This window comes from Talpa occidentalis, unplaced genomic scaffold (assembly GCF_014898055.3).
Source record: "Talpa occidentalis isolate TD23 unplaced genomic scaffold, MPIMG_talOcc4v2.1 talOcc4.8, whole genome shotgun sequence".
Taxonomy (NCBI): Eukaryota; Metazoa; Chordata; class Mammalia; order Eulipotyphla; family Talpidae; genus Talpa; species Talpa occidentalis.
The window spans coordinates 46,306,717-46,324,038 of NW_023605194.1; the positions used below are offsets into that span (position 1 = coordinate 46,306,717).

Below are 17,322 nucleotides of genomic sequence, written 5' to 3' on the forward strand. Positions count from 1 at the left end.
CAGCAGATTTTAAAACCCTGTCAGTATGATGACCTTCCTCACTTTTTCACATGTAGTATCTATTAAGTTCTAGCACTTTGGCTTACATAATCAATAACTCTAAACCATCTTTTCAATCCATGGCAGTATTATACTACTACTTTTACTCATTTATAGAATTTTGGTTTCGTTGTTTTGCTTTTCTTTGCTTTTTCCCCAGCACTTGAACCAACAAGGCCTGCAGAGTTAGCTTTAAATTATAGAGCTAACATTTTTGCTTCCTCAAATATAAGCAGCACATAAAATTCTAAAATCATAGAGTTTTTGGAAATATAGGAGTCTTCAGAAATATTTCAGTCTATTTGAGTTTTAGTAGTAAAATGATTTATGCCATCAATAGCTAGCTGGAAACTCTATTACTTTCAGGGTGACTAGAAAACTGGGAATGTTTGTTGTGAAAAAATAACTCTTGAGAACATAGTAACTTAATATATTTAAACCATGTATATTCCCCTGCCCAGGCTAAATGAAGACTGAAATACAGAATGAAGTAATGCATAGTGATGTATAAAGATGCAGATTCAGAATGTAGAGAACTCCTAAGTCCTTAAAAAGGAGAGTTGTTTCATGTTTTGAGTCTGCACTGAAGGCCTTAATGCAGGGGTTCTGTATCAGGGTTGGCACAAAATTATTGCATGACTGGCATAAAAGCATTAATCTTTGTTGGGTATATGGTCGGAATATATCCTCTAATTGTGAGACTCTGCCTGGCAATTCATAGCTTTTTGTATCTTCTGCACTGTTACTTGGCACTCTTATCACTGCATTACCTGCTTAGATAAACAGTTGTCTGTAAGGTGACTAATGACCAGTAATGGTAATAAAAAAGAAGTTTTACCACCTTAAAAATTAGACAGAGAGTATTATCAATGGTGCTTATTTTGTATGACAAATTAATGAACATATTGTTGAGCTCATAATGTTGGCACCTTAGTGGTGTGCAGTATTTCTTGAATGAATGAATAAACATATTACTTATTTTAGGCCTCAGTTGATAGTTTTAAAAACATAAAAAAATTGGGCACTGAATGTGATGTAGGATTCCCCAATTTTACAATAAAGTTGTAACATAAATCATTGTAACTTAGAATTAATATGTGCTAGACAAAATATACTTGGAAGTTACAATTTCATGGGCTCTCAAATACACAATTCCCTCCCAAATTGGAAATTGGGATTGTCAATGCCTGGTCAGATTATTAGTAAAAATTCTATATTTAGAAATAAGCACAGTGTTTATAAATAATACCTGGAATAAATACACAAATGTGTAAACCGAAAGTGATGAACCTTAAAAGAAATGATAGTACATACAAGAAATATATCACAAACCAATTTGAACTAATGAATTTTTTTATTTTCAGTTGGCAGATATCCCTGTTACAATCTGTACATATCCATTTGTATTTGATGCCCAAGCAAAAACTACTCTATTACAAACAGATGCAGTCTTACAAATGCAGGTAAACTATTGTATAAACTAATCTGATTTTAGAGTATTTAGTTGTTGCTTTGATGTTTTAAGAAGTAAATATTTGAAACTTGCTTATATTTAGTAATCTTGGGGTGTATTTTATACCTTTGTGTTCTGTCTTGCAAAATACATCTGTCACCTATCAAAAAGACTGTTGTATATAACATGAAAATTCTTATGAGGTCTACTTATATATATTTGAATGAAAATGGAATAATTTAACTTTTCATCAGTTTATATCTAAAAGTTATTCAAACCTGTTTCATTACATAAATATACTTTCTTTATAAATAGTTATGCTAGTTTACTTGATAAAATGTTTATTTGCTTCAAATCTTTTTTTTTCTTTCTCACTAGAGGTTTTTTTTTCCTGAACTTACAAATAACATTTACCTTTGTGCTTATTTTTTTATAATTTATTTTTTAATGAAGTATCTTTTTTCTACATCCTTGTTAATTTTTGACAGTATAGGATTTCTCCCCTCAGGTTTGTGATCACCATAGTTTTCCCATCACCAAGGCACTCACAGTCCTTTACCATAGTCCCCTGTGCTCATCTTCCCACCCTTTTTCACCCCTCCTGCTCTACCTTCACCCCTGCACCCCTCCTGGATTTTCTCAGATCTATAGTCAGCTTTCAAGGTTTGTCTTTGTCTGACCTTGATTTCGTTTCTCTGTATACCACCTTCTAAGTGAAACTATCCAGATTTTATCTTTCTCCTTCTGACTTAGCATAATACCTTCCAGCACCATCCATGTTGCCACAGATGGCATGAGGTTATCTTTTTTTTGCTGAATAATATTCCATTATTATTAATAAAATTCTATTGTTTTTATTGGAAATAAAAATACCACATTTTCTTGATCCGTTTATCTGTTTGGGGCATTTAGGTTGTTTCAAATCTTGCTTCATTATGTTGTATATTCCCTATTTATATACTTGGTAAAAGATGGAAGTGACTAGCAGTGAGATGAATTAAAGTGGGAAGAATTTTACCACTTGTTAGAAGATGAATATAAAATTTTCTTGATGTTTTAATGTATATTTTCTTGAGGTTGATCATCTCTTCCCTCCTTTCTTTCCCAACCTCCTCTATTTTATGTTAAACAGTTATTTACAATGAAGATTTTAAAACTATTTAACATTTTGTCTTTGAAGGGTTAAATTGAATAGTACATTTGTTTTATAACTTGAACCTATAAATAAAAAAGGTTTTGAGTTTCTTCCTCTGACATAGAATATGTGACTATACAGGTTGAGGACTTAAGACAAGGATGAGATGAGACCTTGGAAATTTAATGTGCTAAAAATGCTTTAAAATTTAAAACTTTCCCAATTTTTAAATGCATTTGGTATTCTTTATCCATCCTGGCATTTTAATAATACTAGGGAATTTTAGAGATAGAGGTCCCTTTTACATCAATAGAAGAAATAAATATTTTTGTAGCTTCTACAGCTAATAATCCATTTTTTGGATGGTCTTTGTTAAAACAATATTAATCACCATTTTAGAATAAGTACATGATGTGGGTGAGGCCATAAGAAGAGTTTAAGTGGTGAAAGACAAATGCTTGGTTTGTGAGCACATTCAGTGATCACTCTATTAGGTGAATTTCTATAATGCCGCTTTACCCTGTCACTTATTCTCTTTATAGGTTTATTTTAATGGGATTTTCTTTTTTTCCTCACTCCCAATCCTAGTTATTTTTTATAAGTTTTATTTATTTATGCATAAAAGCACTGGGGTACAAGCCAGAGATATAGGAGTGAGAGGATTCACCAGAGACAGAGTTGGGAGCAGAACAGGTGGATCTACTGAAATACACTGCTGAGGGGAGCAGTGGCCGAGACAGGAGAGGTCTGCTGCACTGTATGGGTCACCTCCCTGGCCGGGGATCAAATTTGTGCTGTAGTAGCTGTCGAATGTTTCATAGCGCTGATGCTTAACTGTTTGCGCCACCAGGGAGGACCCCTAGTTATTTTTTGAGAAACAACAATACCCAGATTTATCATTATTATTATAGTTATGTTTACGTAATGGTGCTATTAGTTATTCATTGATATAAAAAATTCAAAAGAATATTCTTTATGCTCAGAATACAGTTAAACTCTTTATGTTATCCTAGATACTGTATTTAAGAGTTATATGAATCCAGTAATATAGGAACAATTATAGGAAATACAGAATATCTGCAGATAATAAGTACAAGTTATCCAGTCACCGTAGCTTTTTTATAGCATTGTTATTAAAATTTTTATCTTTTGTTTTCTAGATGGCTATTGACCAGGCCCACAGACAGAATGTCTCCTCTCTTTTTCTCCCAGTGATTGAATCTGTGAATCCCTGCTTAATTCTAGTGGTGCGTAGAGAAAATATTGTAGGAGATGCCATGGAAGTTCTTAGGAAAACAAAAAATATAGACTATAAAAAGCCCCTCAAGGTAATTTGACATTTTCTATTGCATAAGTTTTTTCCAGGTACTATTTTTAATGTTTTCTTATTTGGTTTTGGTATATCTTTAAAGCTGATCAATAATATTATATACTTCAATTTTTTTAACTATTAGTTCCTAAACATTTTTCCATAATAAACATGTTACAGGATATCCAGAATATATTTTTATTTTTTTACATTCATTGTTTGCATTTTGTGTTGTTTTAGGTTATATTTGTTGGAGAAGATGCTGTTGATGCAGGAGGGGTACGCAAAGAATTTTTCTTGCTCATCATGAGAGAATTACTAGATCCTAAATATGGCATGTTTAGGTATTATGAAGATTCCAGGCTCATTTGGTTTTCTGATAAGGTAAAAAGTTCAATTGTCTAAATTACTTATATGTAACACCTATGTGTGTGTGTGTGTGTGTGTGTGTGTGTGTGTGTGTATCAATATCTATATATACCAGGCCTCCCTGGTGGCATAGGGGTTAAGACGTAACCTATGAAGCTTTCTGCAGTCATTGCAGCACGAGTTCAATCCCTGGCCAGAGAGCAACCCACATGGCGCAGCAGACCTCTCCTGACTTGCCCGCTGCTCCCTTCAGCAGTGTATTTCAGTCAGTCTGCCTGTTCTGTTCCCCACTCTGTCTCTGCTGAATCCTCTTACCCCCACACTTCTGGCCTGTACCCCAGTTCTTGTATGCATAATAAATAAATCTTTTAAAATGTAGCTAGATTGTATCTTAAAAAATATCTGTATATATCAAGTTAACTCAATAAGTAGCTATTACTCAATTCCTAATACTTTAGAGATCTGCCTTACTATACTTTGACAAATTATAAACTTTTGGATTCAGAGCCATGAAAACACACATTCAACTTAGCGAAATAAATTGAGGGATGGTCAGCCTGAAAATGATGTGTTTTTGTTTTTCATATTTGTATTTAAACTTTTTAAAACTTAATGTGTTAAAAAATAACAGTAGAACAGTTTAAAGTTCTCATAAATTTCATGTCAAAAGTAAAGCTTAATTTTGCTGAGCATGATCCCTTCCAGCTCCATCCATGTTGCTGCAAATTGCATGAGTTTATCTTTTTTGACTTCTGAATAATATTCCATTGTGTATGTGTAGCACATGTTCATTTATTTTTGGGCATTTGGGTTTAGTGAAATAAGCCAGAAAGAAAAAGAAAAATACCAGATGGTCTCATTCATAGCAGGAATTTAGAAAACCTAAATAAGGGACCAGGAAAAAGACTAATTATAATAGAGTGAAAATCAAAATCAATAAGCAACTATAAACCAGACACACACTATGGGGGTTGGGGGAGAGGAAGGAGTAGGATCAAGACAAAGGGGAGTGGGAATTGCATGGGGACTATAACCAAGATGAAAATGCATACATTGTGCAGAAATGAAAAATGGGGGCCTCCCTGGTTCACAAGGGCTTAAGATGCAACCTGTGAAGCTATCCGCAGCCACTGCAGCACGAGTTCGATCCCCGGCCAGGGAGGTGACCCACAGGGTGCAGCTGACCTCTCCTGACATGCTCGCTGCTCCCCTCAGCAGTGTATTTCGGTCTGTCTCTGTTCCCCACTCTGTCTCTGGTGAATCCTCTCACCCCCCATACTTCTGGCCTGTACCCCAGTTCTTGTATGCATAAATAAATCTTTAAAAAAATGAAAAATGATGTAAAAAATATATAAAATTAAAAAAAAAAGTAAAGCTTAAATTCCTACCAAAAATGTAAAAGCTTGGATACAGATTTGGAAAATAATAAAAGTAGAATTCAATCTTACTGATTCTTGAGACACAGATTATTTATTCATAATAGATACTTACCAGTTACCTTACTCTAATGATGAAATGAAGATTATTTAGTATTCATGTGTGTGTTCTAGAGTTCAAAGAACAAGCAAAGAAACACATTCTCTAAAGTTGAAACATGCAGTTCTGAAAATATGGCAGTTTTCCTAAAATCTCCTATCCTAATTTAGCTTCCTTCTTCTTCATCTTTCTGTTCTTTTCTGCAAACAAAGGTAATCTTTTTTTATGTTAACAGTTTTGACAGATTACGCACATCAGAATTTATATAAGAAAAATACATTATCAAAAATAATAAAAAGTTAAATACTATAAGATTATATATATACATATATGCTTTTGAATAAAATTCACTACAACATCCCTATTCGCAGCAAATCTTTAAGGGTAAGGACTTTTTGATCTTTAGGTATTGGTGATTGATCATCATCCTTTCTTCACTTTCAGCTTAGAGAAGCTCTCATTGAGTGAAAGATTAGTCTATGGAGGAGAGAAAAGCCGATTACCCATTACTTGAAAGTTGAATTTCAGGTATATTCCTCTGGGCTGGTGCAGAGAAATCTTGGTCATAATATATTTAGTCTTTAGAAATAAAGCTGTAACTTGTATCATATATCTTTCATGTCCCTCATCATTTTCATTAGAGTTGAGATCATTTTTCAGTATTGTTGTTTGGTTCATGTTCATTTGATTATTGTCGGTAGCTGGAAGTATTCATCTCTCTCTCTCTCTTTTTTTTTTTTTTATTATACAATTCCTGTCAAATGCAGGCTGGATATTAGATGATCCCACTGCTTAGTATCTTTGATTTCTCCTTGATTGGTCATGAGATCTTTTTGATTCACTATGAGGCCTCTCTGCTAGGAAATGAGATCTCTCTGACAGGTAATGCTATCTTGCTGATGGAATAGGAATTCTCTCTGAATGAACATGACCACAGATTGGTCACGAGATATCACTGATTAGCCATGAGAACTTTTTGTGTGCCCATGAGAGCTCTCTGGCCATAAGATCTTTCCTAATAATTTTGATTTTCTTCCCAATTGACCCTGAGTTTCTTCCAGTTGATGCTGGTTCCACATTTATTGGTCTCTGTTTTTCTGTGCTTGAGCCTTATAGCCAGCATTGCATTTTTCCTCCTTATTTGAAGGAGTTCATCCAGGCTTAAGTCCAGAAGATTATTGGTATGGGTTTTTAACCATGGTTTCTTTCTCCACCCTTGTTTCTGCTGGTGATATCTATGAGTATTTGATTCCTGTCTTGAAACAGAGTTCTTAAGTTCTGTCTCCTGTTCTTTCTCAGTGTTTGTGTGGTCTGTCTGTTTAAGAATTCTAATGTCATCTAGAGACAGATCTAAAAAGGTGATCTTTCCTTCATTGTTAAAGTCTGTCAGCACCTTTCCAGAAAATGTTCCACTGGGAAGTGAAGCCATTTCGTGTAACTGCACACACTTGGAGCTAGTCTTGAGTAGTATTCCCTCACTACTCGCTAGAGTCTGACTTGAAACTGATGTTGATTGTTTCTTCTGCTGATAGATTTGAGAATTGAAGAATAATCACTAAACTTAGCTTTTCTTCTGGGAAGAATTAATTTTTAATTAAGGACATTGATTTTTTTCCCCCTTATTTAGAGCATGAGTTAAGTTCTTCCCAGCATGTTTTTGTAAATAAAGTCATCCTCTCTGATTTACCTATTTCTAAGATTGCTTTCTAGGTACAGTTGACAGAGGCAGAGTTGAATGTTACAACAGAGACTGTGAGGCAAAAAAACCCCGTAATATATGCTTAGCATCTGTCTCTTTACAAAAGATTGCTGCCTCCTGATTTAGAGACTATCAGTAAAATGTATGATTCAGCTTATAAAACTGCGCATTCTGTTATTTGAATATAATATTTGCATTTGTTTCTAAAAATCTTGATATACTTTTTTATTCATTCTTCCAGGAGGTTTACTGTCCTTTGTGATGTTAGCAGTCATTAATGATCAGTGCCTAGGCTTGTTAATTTATTAGAAATTACATGGTGGTGCTACTGTAACATTTCTTTCTCAGTTTAACGGGTACTTCTATATAGAGAAATTTTTCCATTTGTACTATTTTTTCAGTTTTACAATTCTTTTGGGAAAGGAACTTCTTACTTGTTTTTCAAAAGGATGACTGTTCTTTAGCATACTCAATTGATGAAAATTCATTTTTTGGTTATGTTTTCAAATATTTTATTCATGGATTTAATAACCATATTTGATGTTTTTCAATCCATTGCAATTATTATATTTTTTATTGATGTTCATATCATCCCGATTTTGTCCAGGGAGAACTCTTTAAGTTGGCACATGAGTCCTTTTAACACAACCTTGGAACTCTTTGGTATCTTCCTTGCTACCTTATATAATTGACAGGATAAAATATTCCATACTTAGACATTTACTGCCTAACAATGGGAACATTAACACTAGTATTACAATAACTAAACATACTTTAAATTCTAATTTTAATAATTTGAGAATCCCCTATTTTTCTTGGTGATTCTAAGTGAAGGCTTGTCAATCTTGTCGCTTTTTTTAAAAGATTTATTTATTTATTTATTTATTTATTTATAAATAAATAAAAGCACTGGGTACAGTCAGAACATGGGAGGGTGAGAGAATTCACCAGAGCCAGAGCGGGGAGCAGCGCAGGCAGAAGGATTGAAGTACACTGCTGAGGGGAGCAGCGGGCGGCAGGAGAGGTCTGCGTGCCATGTGGGACCCTCCTCCTCAGGCGTGGCCCAGGTGGCCGGGGAGCAGCCGGGGATCGAACCAGTGCTGCAGAGGCTGCGGGCAGCTTCGCAACCCAGAGCTCAACCGCTGCGCCACCGGGGAGGTCCCAATCTTGTTGCTTTTAAAATAATCAATTTTAGTTTTGTTGCTTCTGCATATTGTTTTTCCATTCTATAGTTCTTTCATTCCACTTTAATTCTATTGTTCCCTTCCATCTAATAGCTTTGGGTTTAGTTTGCCCTTTTTACAGTTCTCTAGAATTAAAGTTAGTTTATTTATTTGAGATATTTTTTCCTTTAACAATGTTTCTTTTCCTGTATCCCGTCAATTTTTGTATGTTGTATTTTCATTTTCATTGGCCTCTAATTTTTTGATTTCCCTTGTGATAATCTTTTTTGACCCATTAGTTTTAGGGTATTCACATGTTTGTGGATTTTTCATATTTCCTTTTGTTGTTGCTTTCTAGTTTCATTCTCTTATGATCTAGAAGATATTTTTAGTGATTTTAGCCTTTTAAAATTTTATTGAGACTAATTTTGTGACCCTTACATATGTTCTATCCTGAAAATTATTCTACAGACATGAGAAGAATGTATAGTTTCCTCTTTTTGGGTGGTGTGTTCTATATTTGTTAGTTCTAATTGGTTTATAGTATTATTCAATTCCTCTGTTTCCTTATTGATCTTCTGTTTGTTCTATCCATTACTGGAAGTGAAGTATAAAAACTTTCAATTATTATTTTAAAATTGTGTTTCTTCCTTCAATTCTGTCAGATTTTGCTTCATATATTAGGAAGGCTGTGCTGTTAGTTTGTATATGTTTGTAAATGTTACATCATTTGGTGGGTTTACACTTTTATCAATAACTCATTTGGGCATCTGGTAACAAAATAAAGTCTGTTTTGTCTGATATTAGTATAGCCCTTCTCTCTTTCAACGATTATTTGCATGGCATACCATTATGTAAGGCTTATAAATAGTATGTAATTAAATAATTTTTAAAAACCCATTCTGCTAAACTGTCTTTTGATTGTAGAATTTAATTCATTTACATTTAAAGTCATTACTGATAAGGAAGCACTTCTGTCATTTGCTATTTGTTTTCCATATGTTTTATATCTTTGCTCTTTATTCTTTCACTTTTTGTGTTTGATTTTTTCCCTTGTGTTCTGATTTCTTTCTCATTTTCCTTTTCTGAAAAGTTTTCTGTTATTTTCTTACTAGTTGCTTTGAGAGTTACAATTAAAATCTTAAATTTGTAGGAATGTACTTTGAATTAATACTAAGTCAATGTCTATAGAATACAGAAACTTTCTTCCTAGAATAGCTGTCTTGCCCTCCTTTATTTTATTATCCTCACAAGTTACAGCTTTACACATGGGTGCCCATTAATGTGGATTTATACTTTATGAATTTATTTTATGCATTTGTCTTTTCACCATATAGGGGAAAAAAGGGGGCTAACATTAAAAGTTTAATAATATTGACTGATTAATACTAATATTAACAGCATTTTGGGGGGCAGAGTGTAAGGGAAGATCTAGAAGCAACAAACTTTCTCAGTCTTTTCTTTCTTTTTTCAAAATTTTTACATCATTGTTCATTTTTAAGCAATATTTGCTTCCCCCTACCCCCTCAGGTATAGTCTTCATAGAGTTTCCTTCCCCAATGCACCCATGCACCATCACCTCAGTCCCTTGTGCTCCTCCCTCCCTCCCTCTGATCCCTCTCCCTCCTCCTCCCCTGCAGTATGTCTCTGATTTATAATTGTCTGTTTTTGCTTTGTTGTATTTTATACTGTTATTTTTTTTTTACAATGATGTCTTATTCGGTTCCCCTATATTCCTGCTGTAAGTAAAACCATCTGATATTTTCCTTTTTCCTTCTAGCTTATTTCACTGAGCATAATTCCTTCTAGTTCCATCCACATTGTTGCGAATGGCATGAGTTTATCTTTTTTGATTGCTGAATAATATTCCATTGTGTATATGTATACCACATCTTCCTTCACATCTTCCAGTCATCTCTTTTTGAGCATTTGGGTTGTTTCCAGGTTTTGCCTATTGTAAATAGTGCTGCAATAAACATAGGTGTACAGATGTTCTTTTGGATCAGTGTTTTTGCTTCCTTTGGGTAGATCCCTAGGAGTGGGATTGCTGCTCCATTTTTAGTAGATATGAATTCCGTCTTTTTTTTTCTTAATATTTTTCTGCATATAGAATTCTCTCTGTAAAGTTCTTTCATTCTGTTCTCTAAATATGTCACCCTACTGCCTTTTTATTGCACAGTTTCTGATTGGAAATCCGCTGTTAACTTTATTGATGAGATGCTTCTCTTTTGCTACTTTCAATAGTCTCTTTGAAATTGACTCTTAATATTGATAATAAGATATCTGGGTATGGATTTTGAGTTTGTCATTCTTGGAGTCTGTTGAGTGCTTGGATATTTAGTTTTTATGTGTTTTGTCAAATCTGGGATGTTTTCAATCATTTGTTCAGATGGTCTTTCCTCTTTCTCTCTTTCCTGGTACCCTTGATTGTTTCCCACAGATTCTTAGGCTCTATTCATGCTTCCTCAGTATGAATAATCTCAATTGACCTATCTTTAGTGTACAATTCTTTTTTCTACCTGCTCCAATCTAATGAACTAGTGTATTTCATAACTCCAGGAATCCTGTTTCCTTTTCATAATTTGTTAGTTTATTATTTTAATAATATATGATGAAGAAATTTTGTTTTCTTTTAATTTACTTATGCATACAAGAACTGGGGTATAGGCCAGAGGTATTGGGGGTGAGAGGACTCACCAGAGACAGAGTGGGGAGCAGAACAGGCAGATTTAGTGAAATACACTGCTGAGGGGAGCAGCAGGCAAGACAGAAGAGGTCTGCTGTGCCATGTGTGTTAGCTCCCTGACGAGAGATTGAACTCATGCCACAGTGGCTAGCAATAGCTTGGTAGCACTGGGACTTAACCTCTAGGCAGCCAGGGAATCCCTTTTGTAACTTTGTTGATAATAATTATGTGACATTGTTTACTTGCTTTTCTTAGTTGTTTTTTCATGATTTTCTTTAGCTTTTTGAGCTACATAAAAGTTGATTGAAAGTCTTTGTGTAATAAATCCAATGTCTGGGATTTTTCAAGGACAGTGTATATTTCTTTTTTTTTTTCCCCTTGTAAAAGGTGCTTTTGTTTGACACAGCTTTTTTTTTGTTGTTGTTAGTTTGTTTCCCCTAGTATACCTTATTCCTCTAGATTTCTTTTGCTTTCTTGTTTCTTCTTTTTCCTGTGATCATTAGCTGTTTATTCACAATTTAAAATATGGCACTGAAAAACTATGTATGTACTTTGTTTGTATGGCCATACACATTTATGGTTTAAAAACTACATTCATTCACTGAGTGATTAGAGTCGAGGCTTTTTGAGGTAGAACCCTAAATATCAGCATATATATAGGTTGTTTTATCCTTTAGATTTTCAAGAAAGGTTGTAGTGCACTGGCTGTCAGTGTTTTAGTTGTATCTGAACACTGTTAAAGGGAAACTAGGATTCTCATTGTTTACTGTATACATCTTCATTTGATTACTTCTATTGTTAATGCAGTATCTTTACCATTAGCTCTCTCAGATCCCAGAACCTTCATCCTCTTCACAAAAGCAAGACTTTCCACCCAGCATCCTAATTTTATTCTCATTCTGATTGCTCTTTCACTGACTTATGTTTTACCAACTGAAATAGCTGATATATACCTCTGACTTTAGAGATATTGATTAGTACTTCCTATTCCTGAACCTGCAGCACAAACTAGCTTGTCTTTCATTGACTTTTCTCCTATAAAATGCTGTACTTAATTGTTTTACTGAATCAGTTACTAGCCATCCATCTGCCTTTTATATTTTGAAATATTAATTGCTTTAGTGTTAGAAAACACCTCCCCTATTAATCTTTTTTTTTTTTTTTTTTGATATGGGTTTGTACTGTTTTTACTCCATTATTCTCAGGATTTCAGGAGGCAGACAGATTAACACATTATTCATTCTGCCCTATTTAAGAAGGACTTTCTAAACTTAAACACAAGGTAGGACATCACAAAGGAAAAAGATTAATTTGTCTTCATCACATACAAACAATTACTTTAATATAACTGTGTACAGGGATGGATGTTAACTAGATTTAGTGTGGTGATCCTTTCCTAGTATATATACATATTGACTCATATAGATCCAAAGTTTGTATGTTACTTATATGTCAGTTATAGCTCAATATTTTTTTTCACAAAAATAACAGACTAAGATATATAACAAATGTGATGAGATATATTACCCCTAATATGTGAATAATTAAATTTCAAAGAAAACAGCCCCCCAAATATAAATGGGCCAAGTACACAAATGGCATTTCATGTGTATACATCAATCCTTAATTTTCAATATCTCTGATAGTCACAAATACATATTCAAATAAGTTGTGATTTTTTAACTCAGACAGAAATGTGTTTGTATGTGTTCAGTGTGTACATACAATGAAAATTTGGAAAAATAGTGTACCACAAATAGCAGTGTAAACTGGAATATGTGTAGAGAAAAATGATTTGGTGGTATGCTGAAATGTCCTTTGATTATGGGATAAAATTATCCATAAAAGATTGTTCATTTTATTTTGAAATTACTAGCTAGTTAGGATAACTAACATTATCAAGCTTTCATTGTATACTTCAGAAATCAGCTAACAGCAGTTCACACACATTACCCCCATTTAATCGTATCACAACCTTGTGAAATAAATACTAACCTGATCTTTGAAAATATTGATGTTAATGACTAAACCAGGTTCAGAGCTCACACATAATAAAAAAATATTTTTCTTGAATTTCCTGCAACCATATGTTACTTCTCTGAAGGTGGGGGAAAATAATGCTTTAATAATCAGGGTGAGTAGAACATGTGCACATATGGAGGAACAAAAATATAACCTGAAAATTAAAATTAAATATTAAATTTAACAAATGTTTTTAATAATCCAAATATAGCAGTATAGCTAATTTAGCAAACCATGGTGTTTTCATGTAACGTAAAGCAATCATTAAAACTCATGTTGTGGGAGAATATTTAATGACATAAAAATACTGTTACAATTAGAAAAATGAGAAAGCCATGTCAATATATTTTTAAATTATTTTTCTGAACTTGGAAATACATACAAAAATTTAAAATTATTTTTTGCTGATTGGACTACAGGTGAGGTGTTTATTCATTTTCTTTTTTATGCTTTTTCTTTATTTTCCAAATTTTGAATATAATTTTTCAAATCAGAAAAATATTCTTGGAAACATTTATTAATTTAATGGTTAGTGATGTAGAAGTGCTTACATTTTTGGGGGGAAAGCCAGCTGTGAAGTTTTATATATAGTAGTTGGTTTTTAGTTTTAAATCTTAGAACATTGAATGGAAATGTGCAAAAATGCCAGCAGTGATATTTTCCCAGGGAGAATAGAATGAGATTGAACATTTTTTTTGTTATTTATTATTCATTCTCATGAATGAAATAGACATTTTAAAATCTGAAATATTTCTATTTTCAAAATAGAAAATTCAAAATTTTCTACTACAGATATGTGTTTTTGTAATCAGAAAAGATGCAGTGTTTTAACTTGAATGGCAACGCTTCACTTTTTTCTTTTCCTTTATATTTTTAGACATTTGAAGACAGTGATTTGTTCCACTTGATTGGTGTTATCTGTGGATTAGCAATTTATAATTTTACTATTGTGGACCTCCATTTTCCTTTGGCATTGTATAAAAAACTGCTGAAAAAGAAGCCATCCCTGGATGATTTGAAAGAACTTGTGCCTGATGTTGGGAGGTTAGTTGTAAAAATTGGCAAGGGTGAAGTTTAAGGGATAGTACATGGGGAGTGAGCAGAAAACTTCCCTTTTAGAGATAATATTATTTTGTTCTTTTTGAATTAATGAAAGTTTCAAAAGCTCTTCTAATTAAGGAAAATCCATTGTTACTTAGATTCAAAAATTTCTAGTGAAAGACTTATGAGTATAAAGGCATTTGCTAAATTTTTAGTGGTTTAACATTAAACTTTGTAAATAGTAAATAATAAATTTAGGAAGAGAGTGTTTTCTGTGAGTAAATGATTTATTCGGATTTTTACTTCTGATCACTGTTATTTTTAGCTGGAATATGTAAAGTTTCTTTTTATTACATCAAATAAATGAAAGATGTATATAAATAAGGTCAAATGTTGAAAATAGTTAGCTATATGGCCTTTGTGTTCAGAGGAAGAGATAAGAACCTTATTGTGATTTTATTCTCCAACATTATTTATACATTTGCTATTGTATACTTACCTTTCTGAAACAGATATAAAAGTACATATTAATGAAAGGATTTTATCAAGAATGAGAGATACTTATTCATAATCAAAGTAGTCAAAGTACCCAATGATGTTTTACCTCAAAAGAGCATATATATTATTTTGCAGAAGTATGCAACAATTACTGGATTATCCTGAAGATGATATAGAGGAAACATTTTGTCTGAACTTTACGGTAAGATAGAAAGATGCTGGGTAGTCTAATTATTCAGCATTCCTTTTATTTAGCAGCTATACCCTTTGGTTTTTCTTTATTTTCATGGACAGAATTCTTGAAGAACCCTTTAGCTAACATTTATTGAGCATTTACTATGTGCTAGTCACAGTACTTGCATTATTTCATTTAATCCTCATAACAATCCTATCTCATAAGATTGATATTAATGTTTTTGTTTTATAGATGAAGAAAACTGAAAACAATCATGAATTAGAGATCGTTATATGAGTTCTGTGACTTCAAAGCTTTGTAATTTATCATGCTAAATATCTTTACAGTTGTAGGGCTCCTCTTATTCAAATTTTTGATTGTGAATATGCAATTACAGGAGTATTTAGAGAAGCAAAGGTTATTGTAATATGAGAATATTCATGAAAAAACTGACCACTTAAAATTAATTCCCACTCAGGCATCCCTTTCTGCTTCACACCAATATTTGTCCTCGACCATCTTGTCTTACTCACTGTTGGATATCAAACCATAATGCAAATGCAAATATATTGGAATAGTATTTGGAAAATGAAGTTGTACATCTTGTAAAAATGCTGAATTTTGTTATTTCAGGAGGGGGTGTTGAGCAACTGATTAAGTCACATGCAAAGCTACATGTCAAATAAGAATTTAGCAGAAGTAGACTAGTTGACAATTGAAGAGAAAAATCATTAAGGTTTATAAATCACTTTGTAAGGGAATAATATTTGAATATTATAAATTAGACTTTTGGGGAAAAGATAAAACTTTCAGTTTTCTTTTTCTTTTTAAAAACTATTTGTTATTGGGCCTCCCCTGTGGCGCAGTGGTTGAGCGCTGGGTTGGGAAGCTGCCCGCAGCTTCTGCAGAGCCGGTTCGATCCCCGGCTGCTCCTCAGTCACTAGAGGAGGGTCCCGCATGGCGCGCAGACTTCTCCTGCCGCCCGCTGCTCCCCTCAGCAGTGTACTTCGGTCCTTCTGCCTGCTCTGCTCCCCGCTCTGGCTCTGGTGGATTCTCTCACCCTCCCGCGCTTCTGACTGTACCCAGCGCTTGTATGAATAAATAAATCTTTAAAAAAAACCAAAACTTAAAAAAAAAAAAAAAAAACTATTTGTTATTTGTTTACTTTCCACCCCAAACACTCCTGTTTATGATCTTGTGGTCAAAATTGACAAAAGATAACATATTCTGCTATCACGCAGTTTTTCAAAAACATTATGTGCCCCCTCAAATAAGGTTATTTTTTTATCATTCAAGAATTTGCAATTGTAAGAAAATTTTGGTAGATATGATGGCTCCCCCCCCCCAAGGAAAATCTTCATTGGACTTATTCTATTTATTATGAGATTTTGGTTCCATATCAGTTATTTTTACAGCTCGATTGAAATACTGGATTCCAAGAAACTTAATCTCTAATTTATCAATTATCAAGTTTGTGAATACTTAATTTATTCAAGAACTATTGTGATTCAAACATTCCTTACCACTACTGTTAGTTTACCAGAGATTTTCAGTGAGTCTTAATTGCTTGCAGAATAACAGATTAGAATGGGTGTCAAAGACCTCGGTAGTCTGGTTTTTTGGTAACTCATTGTACGCTTCCATTTATACCAAGTTTTTTCATAGCATATGGTATTCTTTCAGACACTTCACCTTCCTGTTCTTTTAGGGCCATACATTTATTTTTAGAACTTGATATTTCTCTCATATTTACCCTTTTATTCAAATCTACGTGCTCAATCAGAAATTCTACCTTCTCCCAATTTTTCACATTCCTACTCATCCTTTCAGGTACTTTTCAGATGGCATCTCATATGACATGCACTTCATATATGACATTTTTCTTCAAGGGTTCATACTACATACTTTAATGTTTCAATTAGTAATAATTTTTCTTTTCCTCTATGTCTGATAGCATTTTGTTCATGTCTTTATTATAATTTTATAATGAGTTGTTTACATAACACATTTCTGTTCCTTTAATTAAATAAACTCCAGAGCAGGATCTATTCATGTTATCATAGTATTCTTACCATAGTTTTATAGATAACAGATAATTTAAAATATTTTAATAGAAGAGAATAATATTCCAAAAAGAGGGAATAGAAAGAAAATATGCAAAGGTGGGAATGGTAATGTTGATAGGAAAATTAACAGTCTAGTAAGGAAATGAAAAAGTTTTTGTAAACCAAATTAATATCACAGATGGAAAACCTGC

At 33.2% G+C, this 17,322-nt stretch overlaps 1 protein-coding gene across 11 annotated transcripts in view; it reads left to right on the plus strand.

Moving 5' to 3' along the window:
* The window catches only part of HERC4 (HECT and RLD domain containing E3 ubiquitin protein ligase 4), a 112,255-nt gene that overhangs the window by 84,951 nt on the left and 9,982 nt on the right, over window positions 1–17,322 (plus strand). For all 11 annotated transcript variants that reach the window (XM_054690214.1, XM_054690220.1, XM_037495906.2 and 8 more), the window contains 5 exons: window positions 1,404–1,502; window positions 3,788–3,955; window positions 4,177–4,320; window positions 14,229–14,395; window positions 15,026–15,092. In XM_054690214.1, the coding sequence (XP_054546189.1) occupies window positions 1,404–1,502; window positions 3,788–3,955; window positions 4,177–4,320; window positions 14,229–14,395; window positions 15,026–15,092 (645 nt within the window). The remainder of the gene's footprint in view (window positions 1–1,403; window positions 1,503–3,787; window positions 3,956–4,176; window positions 4,321–14,228; window positions 14,396–15,025; window positions 15,093–17,322) is intronic.